At 43.0% G+C, this 17,144-nt stretch overlaps 1 protein-coding gene across 1 annotated transcript in view; it reads right to left on the reverse strand.

Annotated features, from left to right (window-relative positions):
- Positions 1-5,937: 5,937 nt before the first annotated feature.
- The window catches only part of Palmd (palmdelphin), a 47,459-nt gene continuing 36,252 nt past the window's right edge, over positions 5,938-17,144 (reverse strand). Inside the window, exons 4-8 of the mRNA XM_055628242.1 lie at positions 15,009-15,123; positions 14,839-14,872; positions 14,607-14,720; positions 10,715-11,812; positions 5,938-6,301 (exon numbers count right to left, since the gene is read on the reverse strand). Coding sequence (XP_055484217.1) covers positions 6,258-6,301; positions 10,715-11,812; positions 14,607-14,720; positions 14,839-14,872; positions 15,009-15,123 — 1,405 coding nt within the window. The 3' untranslated portion in view covers positions 5,938-6,257. The remainder of the gene's footprint in view (positions 6,302-10,714; positions 11,813-14,606; positions 14,721-14,838; positions 14,873-15,008; positions 15,124-17,144) is intronic.

The raw sequence follows: 17,144 nt of genomic DNA on the forward strand, positions 1-17,144 counted from the left end.
GTTCATTCCTTGTCCTGCATCTTTGTAAGTGGGTGGTAGATGCCACTGTAAATTAGAAAGGGCCAGGAGCTGGGAAGCCTGAATAGCCACATTTACTTCTGAGTTCTGTGCTTGTGGCAATGGCTTCTGTCTCCTGGGAATCCTCTTTGTCATCTTCTAAAACTGTCCCACTAAACTTCATGAGGACTGAGTGAAGTGATGCCAGCCAAAGGCGCTTCCCTTGTGCATGTTTCTGGCAAGCTCCCCGCCGCTTGATGACAGTGTTAAACAGTAACAGTTTTGCATATGAAATGTGTTTTTTTTTTTTAATTATAAGAATGTATGATGGTTGCCTTGAAAATACTGTGCCAGATGAAACAGTCCAGACACAAAGGACAGTTCTTAAATGATTCTCCTGTCATGGGACCCAGTAGGTCAAATATGTGGAGAACCAAGGCAGAATGCAGGTCAGTGGGTGGCCAGGGGATGGGATTGGTTATTTAATGAATATAAAGTCTGCGGTGGTTGTAAAATGTCTTGGATGTATCTAGTGAGCTGAACTCTGCACTGAAACACGACTGAAATGGGAGTAAACAAATGGAAACTGAGGAAAATGTTCATTGCAGCACTGTTCATATCAAATGTCTGCTGACAGAGGACTGTGTTGTAGACAGCACATGAAGTGGAATATTGTTCAGCCGTACAAAGGAATAAGGCACTGACCCCTGCTGTAATGCGAATGAACCTTCAAAATACTATGCTAAGTGAAAGAAGCCAGAGACAAAGGTTGTCTGTTGTCTGGGTCCACATATATGGACTATTCAGAACAGCCAAGTCAGTAGAAACCAAAAGGGCATTGGTGCCTGCTAGGGGCTAGGTGGAGAGAGGGACGGGGAGGTGACTCCTCAGTGGGTGTGCACTTTTTTTTGATCTGACAAAAACATCTTGGAGTTTGATAGAGGCACAAGATGCCTGCTCGCATCTCTGGTTGACCGCTCATAAGAAAGGAATTGGTGCAGGTCTATGGTGACTTTATACATGGTGGTGAACGACCGAACACTTCTCCCTGTGATGCAGTACAGGAAAGAGAGCGTCTGGTCTCTCCACTTTGTATTGCATAGTCGAGGCCAAAGCAAGAGCACGTAGATGCCATCACCTTCTGTGTAGAGAGACCCAAAGGACCCACCCACCAACCAACTGGTGGCATCCAGAAAGCTGGAAGGGTACACAGCGATGCACAGAAATCAACAGCGTCTCCAGATGTTAGGCATAATCATGAGATCTGAGACACCCAGTTCACTTCACAATAACATCAAAAAACCTAAGAATAAACTTAAGAAAAGAAATGCAAGGCTGCATGGAAAACTAGAAAGCATCTCCAGAAACAATCAAAGAGAATCCAGTGGAATGGAAATAGACTTTGTGTTTTAGATCAGAAAACATAGCAATATGGCATTTTTTTCCCCCCAAAAATATTACAGAGCCAACACAGTTATGGCCAGGCTGCCGTGACTTTTTATAGAAATTTCTCTTCTTATAGAAATTGGTAAAACTGAGCCTGAACTTAAAAGAAAAAAAAAAAACATTTTATATAAGTATCTTAGTGTGTTAGTATGTGACTGTGAATGTGGGTGTCCAGCTATTGAATGCCCCTGGAACTGGAGTTACAGGCAGTGAACTGTGATGTGGGAATCAAATTCAGGTCCTCTGAAAGAGCAATAGGCACTCTTAACCGCTGAGCCATGGTTATGGCGCCTTACCCTAAACTTTCGATTTCTTTGTTTTTATACCCCAACCGAGGACAATGCATGGAGAGGACCTAAAACCCCAGCTCAGATGTAGCCCATAGACTCAGTCTCTGAGTGAGGTCACTAGTAAGGAGAGCAGGTGCTTTCTCTGGCATGAATTCAGTTACAGGCTCTCTGATCACCTCCCCCTGTTGGGTACAGCCTTGCCAGGCCACAGAGGAAGACAATGCAACCAGTCCTCATGAGACTTGATAGGCTAGGGTCTTATAGAAGGGGAGGAGGACCTCCTATATCAGTAGACTAGGGGAAGGGCATAGGGGGAGAAGAGGGAGGGAGGGTGGGATTGGGAGGAGATGAGGGAGGGGGCCACAGCTGGGATACAAGTTGAATACACTGTAATAAATGATAATAAAAATATTATCAATTGTTTTCTGTGTGGGTGTTTTTCCTGCTTGTATGTCTGTGTACCATGTGCATACCTGGGCAGAAGAGGACATTGGTTTTTCCCTGGAACTGGAATTATAAACAATTGTTAGCTCCTGTGTGGCTGCTGGGAATTGAACACGGATCTTTTACAATAGCAACCAGTCCTCTTAATTGCTGCCATGTCTTTCACTCACACGAACATTTTTAACAAGGCACCAAGGCAATATGAAGCATGATTATTTGACATTTTCAACAAACGTGCTGGCAAAGACATATCCATGTGCAGCAGGATGACTTTAGACCTTTGCCTCACAGGAGAGACGAAGATTCATTCAAATTTGATCACAGACCTTACATGAAAACACAAGACTAATTTTCCTAGCTTTGGATTAAACATTAATTTCTTAGATGTAACATCAATAGCATAAAAGATGAAAGAAGAGAAAACTGAAATAGAAAGCTTTTCTGCTTCAAATGACCGTATCAAGACTAAATACTAGGTAGGTATTGTGGCTCATGCCTGGAATTCCAGCATTTGGGAGGCTTAAGTTTATGTTTCTAGCTTCTTCAAAACCCACAGCTCCAGTTAAATATATCTATGAAAAATATGTAGTAGGTAAGTATCCTACAAAATACCTAGGCAGTAATTTTCAAAATTGGCAGATTAATCAAAAACAGGTGAAGTTTGTACCAATGGCCATAGACAAGAGGTAGCCAAGGGCACATAGTAACTAGAGACAATGGATGGGAATCTGAGGTATAAAAGGTTATTATACAAGCACTAAGGTTATCTGAAAGAACTATGGGACCCTAGTAACAGTGCACTAGGCAGTACTATCTGCCCCCATAGGCTCATAGGGAGCGGCTTCTTAGAGTGGGTTTGGTCTTGCTGGAGGAAGTATATCCTGGGGGTGGTGGGCTTTGGGCTTTTTTCAGAAGCCCAAACCATGCCCAGTGTCTCTCTCTTCCTGCTGCTTGTGTGTCCAGATGTAGAACCCTCAGCTCCTTCTCCAGCACCATGTCTGCTTTTATGCCATCATGCTTCCCACTGTGATGATAACAGACTAAATCTCTGAACTGTCAGCCAGCCCCACTTAAATGTTTACCTTTACAAGCGTCGCCATGCTCATGGTGTCTCTGTCTCTTCGCAGTAATAGAAACCCTAACTAAGACAACAACTGAATACCTCTAGGGAAAAAAATTATCTCTCTTGTTTTTAAAATGTATTTTTTTTTTTTTAATTTCTTGAGACAATTTCACAAGGCAGCCCAGGATAGCCTTGAACCTGTGATTCCCCCTGTCTTGCTTTCCTGAGTGCTAGGACTACAGGCTCACGGCACCATACCTGGCTTACTTTACCTCTTGTCTCATTTGCCCTTCACTAAACATTTACTTCTCTAACTTAAGTACTAAACCTTTGAAACCTCAAGGTGTACAGTGAGGGGTGCTGTGGGGTTAGCTTTAAATACGTGACCCCTCAGCCAAAATTGACCATGGCCGGGACACTTGACACGGTTCCGTGACTGCCCTACTAAGTCCTCAGACAACCTTGCAGGGCATGTGACCTTGACTGACAACTGACCTCATTTTAGAGATAAGAAACCAAGTCCAGGGAAGTTGTTTGCGTGAGTGCTGACGGCGACTGTGGTAGACGCTGTTGGCATCAGTGCTGTGACCCCAGTGGACTGACTGAGCTTGTGTCACCTCCCTGTATTTGAAACTCAGAAGTGAGGCAGAGTCAGTCCTTACAGTAACTACCCTCGGTGAGGGAGGGGAGATGTGGGCCAGTTTTCCAGCATTCTTAATACAGACACTTTTAGATGTGTTCAGTGCAGCGTTGGGGTCAGTCTTGCCGCCTGAAGCACTGTCTTGATTTCGCGCTATAACATGGGCGTTCTGGCCTATGTTTTTCTGCTTTGGGGATCATTCCTCAGAGAAATCACTAGTTCCAGGAGGACTGTCCAGTCACTGGCCAGATGACAATGAATGTGGTAAGTGAATGGTGACCGCCATTGGCAGGCTGTATTATGACAGTTTCCAAGAATCACAGCTGCACTGAATTGGGATGGTGGGGACAAAAACCAGAAGAGTTAGAGTTAGTTAGTAGCTTTGAAATTGACTGGTTGGGAAAAATGTATTGCCATATCCTGATCTGTATCCTGAAGCTGGCCCCTTTTTGATAATTGTCTCAGAACCCTTGAAGAAAAAGAATTCAGGCAAGACCAGCCAACTATTGGGTCCTGCCAGGAAGCCAAAGAGGTTCCAAAGCATACCTAGCGTCATGTGCTGCAGACTGTGTTTAAAATAAAACTCATACCGCAAGCTTGAAAGTGGCAGGGCTACAAAAGGGTAATTTGCCAGGTTACTCCTGCTAAAACCAGAACCATGAGAAGCACAGAATAAGGTGCTTTCTGAGAGTAAACCTTCAGACTGCCCAGAATCATCCAGGCCAGCAGAGGAACTCTGTACTGCCAGAGAACAGATGGCCTTTGAAAGACAACTTACCTGAAACAGATGTTTCACCGGCGAATGCTTGTCTCTTCGAGGACCTGCTGGCCTTACCTAACATTACCTCTAGGGTAATAATTAAGAGAAAGCCTTACCATACAGCATCCAGCAGGGAAAGTCAGGGTCTGTCCTGGACTGGGAGGCCAGTCGCTCAACTTGGAGGACCTGGGTACTGTATGGTGGCCTAGGGAAAGATACGTGGAAACAGTCTTTAAAAAAAAAAAGTTTATTTTTATGTGTATGAGTGTTTTGCCTGCATCTTTGTCTGTGTATCACATACATACAGTACCTACAGAGGCTGGGAGGGAACTTTTATTCCCCTGGGACTGGAGTTACAGAGCACTGTTAGCCATCATGTGGGTGCTGGGAATTAAACCTGGGTCCTCTGGAAGAGGAGCCAGTTCTCCTAACTGTTGATCCATGTCTCCAGTCCCGTGTGGGATCCATCGAGAGGATGTTAGATAATGGACAGGATAATCACTGACACAGAGTTATTCTCTTTCAAGTCATGATTGAATAAACACCTTGGGAAAATACCTATGAATGACATGTTATATGTGCTCATTGTTTGTTTGTTTGTTTTGTGTGTGTGTACAGATACACATTCATGTGTGTATGTGGAGGCTGGAATCTAGAATGTCATCCTCAGGAACACCGTCTATCTCCTTTGAGAAAGGTCTTCCATGGACTGGGGCTCCTCAGTTAGGTCGTTCTGGCTGACCAATGAGCTCCAGGATGCTCCTGTCTCTCCCGCCCCAACACTGCCATGCTTGGTAGTCTTACATGGGCTCTGGGGATTGAAGTCAGGCTTGCAGGTCAAACGCTTTCACCAATGGAGTTGACCCCTTGTTAACCTCCCCTCCTAGTTTTAATATGAAGATTCTGACTTAGTCATCTAGACCAGATTTGTGCCCTTTGAGAATATGGAAGTTCTTTCCTGGTGCAGTTAAGCTGCAGTCATTTACCTCACCTTGAGCTGAGTTAAAGAGATGACGGAGCCTGAGAAAGAATGAGTGTACATATGGAAGGCCACGTGCATTCACAAGGTCGCCAACCTGAGCACACTCTCCGAACAAGCAGAATTGTACGTACGCACGCCTTTTGGATGTGTGCAATGGTTTGCAGTCTCAATGGAGCCAACTAAATTGATCTTCCGCAGTTACCTTAAGGTGTCACTGGTATTTAGAGAGTTTGTGTCCACGTGGAAGGTTGGTATATCTGGCACCTATGTGTGATCTCTATGTCAGCAGCATTAAACACCCGTTAAGACAGTGAAGGTATTTTAAATAGCTTTATTCTTAAATTTAACAAGCTCTTATTAGAAATGCTTTGGTATCAATACAATAAAAATATACTTGTTTCCCCGACCCTGCTGAGTCATGTCAAGTAACTGGAAAAGTTAGCATTTGCCATTCCCAGCTTCTTTCCCCCCACAAATAATGACTACTATTTATTTATGTGGCTTACTATGGGTATAATTATAGATATATATTTTTGGACTTTAGGAACAGGAAATGAAAGTATTCAGAAGAGAAAATTTCAGGCATTTCTTGGCTTCTTCTTCCTCAAAGGCTATTCAGGTGGGCACTACAGCTCTCAGATCACCTTTTTTCCCAGTTTGGCCATTCTTATCCTTAAAGCTGTAGATTAAAGTAAAAAAAAAAAAAAGCAAGTTATAAACGAATCAAAATTTTTGCTCTAAATGACCATTTCATAGAAGGCAGGAAAGTTGAGAACATACCTCAGGTGGTTTTATCCAACAGCGTGAGCATTGTTTTAGTAGCATAAAAAGATAGTAGAAATAATGAGCTATGGTTAACTTAGGGCAGGAGGAGTAGGTTCAGAACTAGGAGGAACCTATGTCTACAAAGGTCAGAAAAATGAGCAGATCAAACACAGTACAGGTGGATGGAACATACTTTTGCTATCAGCTTAAATATATATATTCCTTTAGTCAATGTCTATCTTTTGTGCACATCCTTAACCATGTACCACTGAACAAAGAAAAGATACTAAGACTTAAGCTATATTTAGTGATTGGATTTAAAAAAAAATCATTAAGTTTGGTTGTCCAAAGTCTCTCTGACCTTTGGATATGCAATGACATGAATAAATTTATGTATGAAATGATGTGAACTAATAGTTAAAGATGAATGTGTGGTTATGCTTTTGGATGGAAGATGTACCTTTGTGCTCTGCTGCTGATTAAGTGTTGACTGTAGAAAACATTTTAAAAGATGTAGGCGCAGAATTTATAATAGTCCCTTGGTGTTCTTGTATCATGCCTTAATATTTAGGGCCTCTGAGTATAGCTGCCTCAGTCATGTCCCAAAAGTTGTTAAGATGCTTTCAAGGCACTGAGCAAATCATTATATTAATTATGTAATATTACATTTGTGTGTAAAATGGCTCGAGAAGCAGCCGTTTAGCTAATTGCCCAATTTTGTTTTAATGAAACAATAAAAGGGTAGACATGTCCTTTTCCCCCCCTCCATCTCTATGTCACACATTAGTTACCTATTACACAGAGAAATGATCCTATCTCCAAAAGGCCTCTCACAAAAATATGAGAAGGGATGGGAAGCTGCTACTGTTGTTAAGTCATTTTCATCCCTATGCAACCTCTGTGAGATAGTTTCATGTCAAGGGAGGTAAAAAGCATGGCTTTCCCTCACGTGAATAAGAACAACGACTTCTAACAGCAAGACCAAGATCACTCCTTTGTATTCAGGATGTGCTGAGAGAATTTCCTTTGCTCAGTCAGCTGCATGGGCAGGCTCTGTTCTGGGGCCTCTGAGCAGGAGCCTGCAGTCCTGCAGTAGAACAGACAAGGCTTCAGGAAGGGCTGCTCTTGGGTTTGGCCCCTTGCATTACCAGTGACGAGAGAAAGCAGGGATAAGAGATTGTTTAAAGGTTCGTTTTAAGGCAGGGATAAAATCCTGTTCCCTACAGTTATGCTTTATCTTGAGAGTCCGTACACAGAGTCCACCCTGTGTCCCAGGACACACAATGACATCAGCTAGCACCAACATTTCTTTCTCTCCTTTCTTCAAACCTGTGGCAATAGTCCTAATTCCACGCGGAGGTGTGGAGCTAGGTCAATGCCTAGGCAATGCAAGGAGCAGCTCCCAGACACCGAGCCCTTAGTTCTCCTCTTGACCCCGCTTTTCTGCTCTTCTCTCCTCCCAGTTGTCTTTTCCTACAACCACTCAGACAGTTTTAGCTGCTTAAACTTGGTGGGAGACAAATTTGTGTTTTACTCTCAATCCCCCTTGACTCCCGCCAGTAGTTTCCACATCAAGGGTGTGTAAATTCTCCGGGAGCTAAGGTTTTTTCTACCTCTCCATCCTGAAGTACCGATTGCTATCTCTAAGATCATGGAATTGAGCTGAAACAAGAATAGATAATGTGAGGTCTACCAAAGGAAGCTAGCTGTGCACTTGTTTGGGGGGGGGGGTACTGGGAGCTCATGAAAAGCTTGATGAAGCCATACAATAGCAGACATATCAGCACCATCCCATGCTTATACAAGCAGATAGACAGAAGATTACCTCAATTTTCTGTCATGATTCACAGTGTTCAAAATTTTACTAAAATATACTGTATTCAGACTATCCATGCTGGACGAGTTTTCTCCTTATACAGTTTTTTTTTTTTTTTGTTTTTTTTTTTTTTAGTTAAAAATTGCTTGTGTGTGGGTCTGATACACACACTGAGTGAATGGCATGCACAGGAGGCTAAACAGGACATCAGGCGTCCTCATCTATTACTCCATGCCTTGTTGCCTTGGGACAGGGTCTCTGCCTGATGCAGAAGCTCACAGTTCTGGCTCAGCTGTGTGACCAGTGAACTCCTGAGGTCTGTTCCAGCAATGGTGTGGTTACAGGCATGCACACACAACTGGCTTTCTATATGGGTAGTTGGAATTCAAACTCGCATCCTTATTTTGTAGACCAAGGCTCTTACCCACCAAGCTGTCTTCTCCATTCCTATATTTATAACAAATGAAAAGAGCCTTGCAATTTTTAATTATTGTGTCTACCAGAACCATTAGTATTTAACAGGATATCTGTACTATAATAAAAGAATTGACTTAACTTGTGGGTCTTTAAGTATTGTAGCATTTCTCTCTCTCTCTCCCTCCTCTCTGTCTATGTATGTATGCATGTGTGTGTGTGATATTGAAAAGCACAATGTACAATGTGCTTGTGAAATTGAAGTACATAGGTAGCTATGTTCTTAACATACATAGATGGCCCCTGAAAGCATATGATGCTATGATTGACTTATTTTTAAAACTCATTCAAACTAACACCTCCCCTCTGTAACTTATGTGATGAATTGGAAGGTGACGATGTAAAATAATAGCACAATGAAAAGTGAGGAGTTTGGAGCATTCTCTTTACAAGATACTTAGTCTGCTAGCTCAAGACTTTGTATTGTTACTTTGTCTGGAATAGGTTTTCCTGTTTTCATAGTTTTAGTTCAGTAGCGTGATCAGTGTTGTCTGGAAATGTTGCTCACTTCCTGTCATTTTTTTTGGAGGTAAATGTGTTAACATGGTAAGGGGAGAAGGGGTAGAGGTGTATGGGAGGAGCTGGCTAATCGCAAAGATCAAAACAGGGAGGTTTTTTTTTTTTTTTTGTTTTTTTTGTGTGTGTGTGTGTGTGTGTGTGTGTGTGTGTGTGTGTGTGTGTTTTACAGCTGGCCATGCCAGTGCTGACCATAAATAGAACGATCCTTTTCTTTGTGTCTCATGCATTGTTTTAAGAATGAATTTCAAAGGAAACATTTGAGCAGCAAACAAAGCTCATTCTCCAAAAGGAAGGGAACTCAGCATCTACATTTTTTCCATATGGGGGAACATTACTTCGGAGGAAGATATATGACTGAATATTTCCCAAGAGGGTAGAAATTCTTCAGATGATTAAACTTACAATGGTTCACCCAGCTCGAGGTCTTAAAAGAATGGAAGAATGTCCCTATTATGGTGTTATTAGCAACACAAGATTGGGCTTATGGTTCGATGAAAGAAATATCTTTAATTGTATAGGTCCTGCCACACTTCTATAGAACTATCAGGTTCTACTTGCTGGGCTGGCTGGTACTTAGTTGTTATTGTTTTTTAATGATCATTCTTCACTTAGCGGCATTTAAAATTACTTTCCATTTCTAACATGTAGGACCTGTGCATTTGTATAATTTGACTTAGATTTTTAGCTAAGGTAAGCCCTGCTAATCCAATTGTTTTTGTCAGGTTCTTATTCATTTTTCTATAAATGATAATTATTTACTATATTTGAGTGATAACAAGGAATTTGAAATCAAAGAGCTGTCATTTGTAGAAAAAGTGTTACAGTGATACTTTTCATTCAATGTTAAAATAGCTAAAGAGATATAAAGCCATAAAAACGTCATAGAGAACGAGAAATGCATCTATATAGAAAATAGAAAAAAATAAATATGCCAAGTTGGAGAAGACTATGAAAAATTCAGTCATAGATGATGCAAGGTCAAATCACATTCTAAAGTGTAGAAAATTAAGAGCCAAAGATAATAAAACTACAAAACTATAGAGAAAAGAGATACAGCAAGTAATAAAACGCAAGGAAAATAGTGTCTTCTATTTCCTTGCAAAATTAAGGCTACTTGTTAACTTAGGTGTAAAATGTAAGTCACAGAGCGGCACAGGCAAGTAGTTGTCATTGATATCCTGCAGGGGAAATATTATTTTGATGATGAGCACATTAATTAGCAACCCCAAGTAGGGTTATTCACCTACAGAATTGCTCCCTCACAGAAGACACGTTTCCAGTAACTAAAGGCAGTCAATGCAATATTGACACAAAGCAAGACGGCGTTTTCACTTCCGTTATCTTTTGAAGTGACTTACTTTGCTCTGCTGATAATAATTTGGATTAGCAGTAATAAAAGCTGTCATTGCCTATTAGTTTATGAGGTGATCACAGGTGCTGAAAGTCAGAGCGCTCCTCAACACAGAGAAGACTGTCACATGAGTAAACAGCAGTGGCATGCCTTGCTGTTTCTATTACCTGTCAAAGAAGGATCCTCAGTCCCATCTCCAGCTGTCGGAACACCCGAGGGAGAGTGCCGGGCAGGGTTGCCCAAGCGTTCCTCTTGCTCTTTCAGAGATATGGAATTTTTGTGAGGAGAGTTATGGTTTGTGTTTTCATGAGGACTAACTTCCGTTCTCTTTCGAGGGAGTGGGGTTGGTTTGACTGGCTGGTAAACCTGACTACAGGGAGCTACGGGATGGTAGGATGGCTTCTCCGCTTGTCCTTCATCCTCCTCCCCCTCATCATCAATCACAACCAGCTCAGCGTGGATGACCCCATCGTACCCCGTCAAAAGCTTCTTTTCTTCCTCATTCTCATCTGCCTGCTGATACCCCATGAAAATCATCGTTACAGGTTCGGTGTCATCCACATCAGAAGGCAGAGAATGAACGATGCTGTATCTGACATCTTCTGCCTCCTCCTGGCAAGTGGGTGAAGAACTCTTGGGTCCTGACTTCCCAGGGCTTGCTCTGCTGGGGCTCAGTCCCGTCCTTGGAGAAACCTCATGTTCATTCTGCCTGATGCTGGATTCTTCCCAAGGGGTCGCCGTCCTCATCTGCCGGCTGTGGACCATCTCTTCCACTTGCTGAACCATTGATCGGGGCCGAGGTGTTGGCTGAGTAGGGCTGGTGTGAGCGGGACCGTTGCTTCTCCCCTCTGAAAGCCCATCGTCCATATTGTGTGTGGATTCGATTGCATGGTTACCCAGTCCGTTGGCTTTCACTGTTATCCTTTCTTGAAAGTTTGGTCCAGGGCTTACTCTCTCTCTCTGTGGGGTAATAGGCCTGCAAAACGGATTGGCGTACACAGGCTCATGGTACTCTGTGGGTGACTTAGAGTTCCTCTCGGAGGCTTGTCTTAGGAGGTCCTCCACTTCAACAGGTGCGAGGCCATCAGTGCCGTTGTAGGTTGTGTTCTGATTGGAGCTGACTGCGTAGACTGACTTCTGTCCATCGTCATACACCTTTATTCCCGTACTTTTAAAGTCATCCGAAGGGAGTGGTATTGAGGACAGAACGACGCTCTCCCCGGTTTTCAAATCTTTCTCAACTTTAATTTCCATGGCATACAAAGCTGTTAAAAGACAAATTGGACACACGCTTTAGCACCAATTTCTCTTTTAAACTAATTTGTTTACTTTACAAATGTCTTTATATGACATTTGAAAACCTCTAACCCAGTGGTGGTGGCGGTGGCGCATGCCTTTAACCCCAGCACTTAGGGAGGCAGAGGCAGGTGAATCTCCCTGAGTTTGAGGACAGCTTGGTCTACAGAGCAAGTTCCGGACAGCCAGTGCTACGTAGAGGAACCCTGTCTCAAACAAAACAAAACAAAACAAAACAACAACAAAAACAAACTCCACACCTCAACCCCCTTCTGATTTGGGTGCTGGAGAGATAGCTTGAAGGCCTGAGTTACATTCCTGGCACCCATGTTAGGAGGCTCAAAACCTCCTCTAACTCCATCTCCAGGGGATCTGAACCCCTCAGATCCCAGATAGCACCTGTATGGAAGCCGTGCACATAAATTCATGCAGGCACACGCATAAAATACATCTTTAATTTTTTTTTCTGGTTTTGCCAATTTGTTTTCTAACATCTGACACTGTGTAACATGGTGTCTCAGAAAGTTGTGGATATAAACATGGTTTTGTGTTGGTCCTAGGTGTGGGATGTGGGACTGATTCAGATGGTCCACAGCAGCAGACTGTTTGCTCCGTGCCAGCTCTTTGCCAGCTGCCGATAGTTTAAGTCTGAGGACTCTGGAGGGAGAGAAAATGCCATGCCCAGAGAGTATGGAGGTAAGAGAAAGATCAAGGCTGCTCTTGCTTCCCTCCTGTAGCTCCTGGTTGCTGTCGTGAGACAAGAAGTTGGAGATCTCCTGAAACAAGGATTCGATTGGCTCCAAGGAACCCGAGAACCTTAACTAGCAGGAAGCAGCTAAGAAAGAGACTGTACCCCCTCTCCCACTAACCCTTTTTCCTACCTGGTGTTGGGATGCTGGAAGGGTTTGGGGGGACTAGGGAGAAAGAGATATAAGAAATGTAAACAAAAGAAAAAAAAGTACAGAAAGTGTAGCATTTTGGAAAAATAATTTGAAGGTGCGAGTAAGAGAAATAGAGCCATATCGCTGGTGTTTTCACAGAGAACCAAAAGGTATCCTTTTCCAATCAATAAAAGTGACCAGCGAGACTGAGACACTCTTGTTTGCCTATGAAGAAGAATGTCTTCCTTCTTAGGAAGAGCAGTTACACTGTGGGCTGCGGCAGGTGAAGCGTCTAGGGGTGTAATTCATTAAGCTACATCCTTGTTGGAAGCTCAGCTGCCTGCTGAAACTGTAAAGCGTTCTAAGGTCTATCACAGCGTAGAGGGAGCTTAGATATGGCATTAGTAACGAGGAGACTGGAGGCCCAGAATGGCATTTTTTTCTCTTTTAAAAAACTATTTTATTGTATGAGTGTGGGTATTTTGCCTGCATGCCATGTGTATGTGTGGTACCCGTGGAGGCTAGAAAAGAGCTTCAGACCCTCTGGAACTGGGGTTATAGACATTTCTGAGCTGCCATGTGGCTGCTGGGGGTTGAACCCGCGTCATCTGCGAGCCACCTCCCTGTTATCTTCCTATTTTAACACCACCTTCGGGCAGATGAAGGGCTTAAACAAGAGCAATGGCAACTGCACTGAGGCAATGGAACTGGAGATGACGGGTCAGCGCGCGTTCCTGTGTTTGCGCATGCGCGTGTGTGATGTCTGTCTCAGGACCCAGGCAAGAGCCCCGTGGGTGGAATTCTAACAGCTGAAGGGAACGGCAGTCTTCGTAGAATTAGCATGGCCAGTGCTTGCTTTGGCATATTTTCCCATTTTCTTTTAGCTCCTCTTGTATTCCTTGCCTCCTCTGCTGCTTGATGGGGTGTGGTTTTCCCTGGGTACCCGGGTAAGCCTGCAATACCCCTACTCATCTTCTCCCTGCCTCACATCTTTACCTCATTCTTCTGCATTGCACTCCCTAAATGGTTAATTTAGTGACTGCCTACCACGGGTCTAAGTGAACTTGGTGTGTAGTAGTTATTCATTAAATATCTGTGGAGTGAACAAAGAACCACCACCTGCAGATGGAGTCTAGCTTTTCCTTCAATTCTAAAATTCAAAGCTCTCCTCTATTCCCACACCTTCATTTTCCTTTAAAGTATTAGCTTTATGAAAATCATTATCCCATGACGATAAATATACCAAGGGGATATCTTCACTTAAAAATATTTTAGTAACAATATCTACCGGATGAAGTTTCTGAGCAGAGAAGTTTTAAAACAGCTCTTGTTTGTTCCGGGCCTTATTTTACTTGTTCCTTCTTCTTTCGGTAGGGAGCAAAATGTACGGAGCAGATATTTTACTCTTATTATCCCTAACTTGTCCCACAGCCCTGGAAAACTTTGAAAAAATGGACCTATGCCTAAAGTGGAAACATGAGCAAGCTGTGAAGACTTAGTATAAAATCTGAAATTGAGAGGGCCGGGGATATGGGTCAGTGGGTAAAAAACGTTTGCTGCCTGAGGCCTTGAGTTCAACCCCCGGAGCCAACATTTAAAAATATCACATGTCGTGGCATGCACCTAGTCTTAGGTGAGGTGGGGGGCAGAGACAGGAAAACTGGCCTGAAACGTATGGGCCAGCTAGCCTGCAGTATGCTGTACATGGGTGACACAAGAGAAACTTTGCCTCAAACGAAGGAGGAAGCGAGAACTGACCATTAAAAATTGTCCTGTGTATAAATCCCACGGCAGGTGCGCGCCCGAGTTTACACACACTCTGTACATAAACGCACTAATCTTAAGAGGAACCTGAAATTGTTGGATGTTGGTCCTCAAATACCTTTTCTGTTCTGTTCGTCATCGTCTTGTCCTTCATTTCTTTCCTTTCTTAACCTGGAGGGTACGTAGGAACTTGGAAGGTCAGGGATATTCGCGTAGATGTCTTCAATCGACTCTGTAAAGTTGATATGAATTCCAAATACACGTCAGATATTTCTAATAGTGGAACAAAGCCAGCGACCTTATGAAAATTATCTGGCTTCAACATGAAACAGGCTGCTTAAAAAACATACCTTCTGGGATTTCTTCCTTTTCCACCTTTACAGACTGTAAGATAAAAAAATTTCTATGATGAACTTAGCTTAAAAACTAAAAAATGTAAAGCAGCAAAGACTTATGGAGTATATAGTACTTGTGGATTCCTTTGGGAGGGAAACAGAGCTTAACGCCTAGTTACACTCACTCTTATTATGTCTTCAGTAGTCCTCTCGATCGATTTTAGCCTCTTTAGAATCGCCTCTTCGTTGGCTGAGATTTCCAGTTCAGCCTTTTCAAGATCTTGGATTTCTTTCTCAAGCCTGACAATAAAAGGGATACCTATCTTAATGCTCAAGGCCTCAGATGCTTCTGCCTCAGATGCAGACTTAGGATCCACACATCCTCCAAGCATGCAGCATCCTACTAAGCCTCACAGCTCCCTACCAAGTGCCACAAATAACGCATAGAAGGTTCCTGATGCTTGAACATTTTTCAATCCAATTCTGCTTATGTTTATTTACATAGGTACTTCCCAGGTATAAAGGCTCGTTTTGATCGTCAGTTGGACTGAAGCATCCCCAGGGCATTAACGGAGCATACCTTTGGGCGTGCGTGTGTGTACGTGTGTGCATGCGTGCTATTTCCAGGGACATTTAACTGAGATGAGGAGCCCCACCATAGCAAGGATTGAGGACACAGACTGAATAGAGATGGAAAAAGGATAGAGCTAGCAACATTCCCCACCCCTGCTCTGTTTTTTTTTTCATTTTTAAAATTTTTATTTCTGATTTTTACTAACAGTGATGTGTTCTTTCTTTAATTTTAATTTTTTTATTATTAGTTATATTTTGTTAACTCTGTATCCCAGCTGTATCCTGCTCCCTCATTCCCTCCCAACCCCACCCTTCCTCCCTCATCTCCTCCCTGCCCCTTTCCAAGTCCACTGCTTGGGAAGGATCTCCTCCCCATTCATCTGACCCTGGATACAGAAATTGTGGTATTTTTACACAATGGAATACTACTCAGCAATCAAAAATGAGGAAATCATGAAATTTGCAGGCAAATGATGGGATCTAGAAAAGATCATTTTGAGTGAGGTATCCCAGAAGGAGAAAGACACACATGGTATATACTCACTTATAAAGACCTACAAGTTATGATAAACATAATGAAATCTATACACCTAAAGAAGATAATCAAGAAAGCAGACACGGGGTAAGGTGATCAATCCTCACTTAGAAAGACAAATGGGATGGACATTGGATGTAGGAGAAAACAAGTAACAGGACAGGAGCCTACCGCAGAGGGCCCCTGAAAGACTCTACCTAGCAGTGTATCAAAGCAGATGCCAAGATTCATAACCAAACCTTCGGCAGACTGCTCTGTTTCCAGTGTGACGAGCTGCTGCACGTTGCTCCTGATGCTATGCCCTCCCTGCCACGCCGGACCCTATCTCCTCAAAACGTGGGTTCCTGGGTTCCGACAAATCCTCTTTGTTTTAAGTTGCTCCTTTGTCATGGGGATGAGAAAGCTCACTAGCCATTTAGTGAAACTTTTGGCTTTGGCCTCCTTTTCTTTGCTGCAAGGACTGATGTTGCTTCCACACAAACCAGAAAAGTTTATTTCATCAAGAGACCCCTTGGGCTGAATGTGGCGGCGCAGACTTGATGACAGGGCTCTGGAGGCTGAGGCGGGAAGACTGAGGGTTTGAAGCTAGCCTGAGCTACAAACCACATTGTTTCAAAATGAGAGAGGGAGAGAGGGGTCGATGGAGGGAGGTCAGGAGGGAAGGAGAGAGACAGAGATTGATTAACCCAACGAAATGGTACTTTTGTAGTTACAGAGTTATTTAATTTTTTCTTATTCAATTCTGAATATATTTGGGAAAATAGTTATTATTAAAATTGACTTCATTGATCACAGTTATTTAACAGGTAAAATTCTTTGCACTTTTTTTTTAATGACTGGGTCTCACTATGTAGCTCTCACTGTACTGTTGTACTGGAAGTTGCCGTGTAGGCCAAGCTGGCCTAGGATTTACAGAGATCCACTTGCCTCAGCCTCCTGAGTGCTGGGATTAAGAGAGTGCCACCTCCCTTGTTTGCATGTTCTAAGCTTAAAAATCACACTGTTTAAAGCTCCTTGAGCACTGTGCTATTTTCTGAGTAGGGCAAAGAGATCGAGAACCAGACAAAGTTATAATATAATGGTCTCAATTGTTCCTGTTACAGACTGCATTTTCTGTGGTGTGACGGTAGATGGGGGCAGGGTGTGGGCTTATATAGCCTGATAACACACACACACACACACACACACACACACACACACACACACACACACA

This window comes from Psammomys obesus, unplaced genomic scaffold (genome assembly GCF_907164565.1).
Source record: "Psammomys obesus unplaced genomic scaffold, mPsaObe1.curated_primary_1811, whole genome shotgun sequence".
In the NCBI taxonomy this organism is placed as follows: Eukaryota; Metazoa; Chordata; class Mammalia; order Rodentia; family Muridae; genus Psammomys; species Psammomys obesus.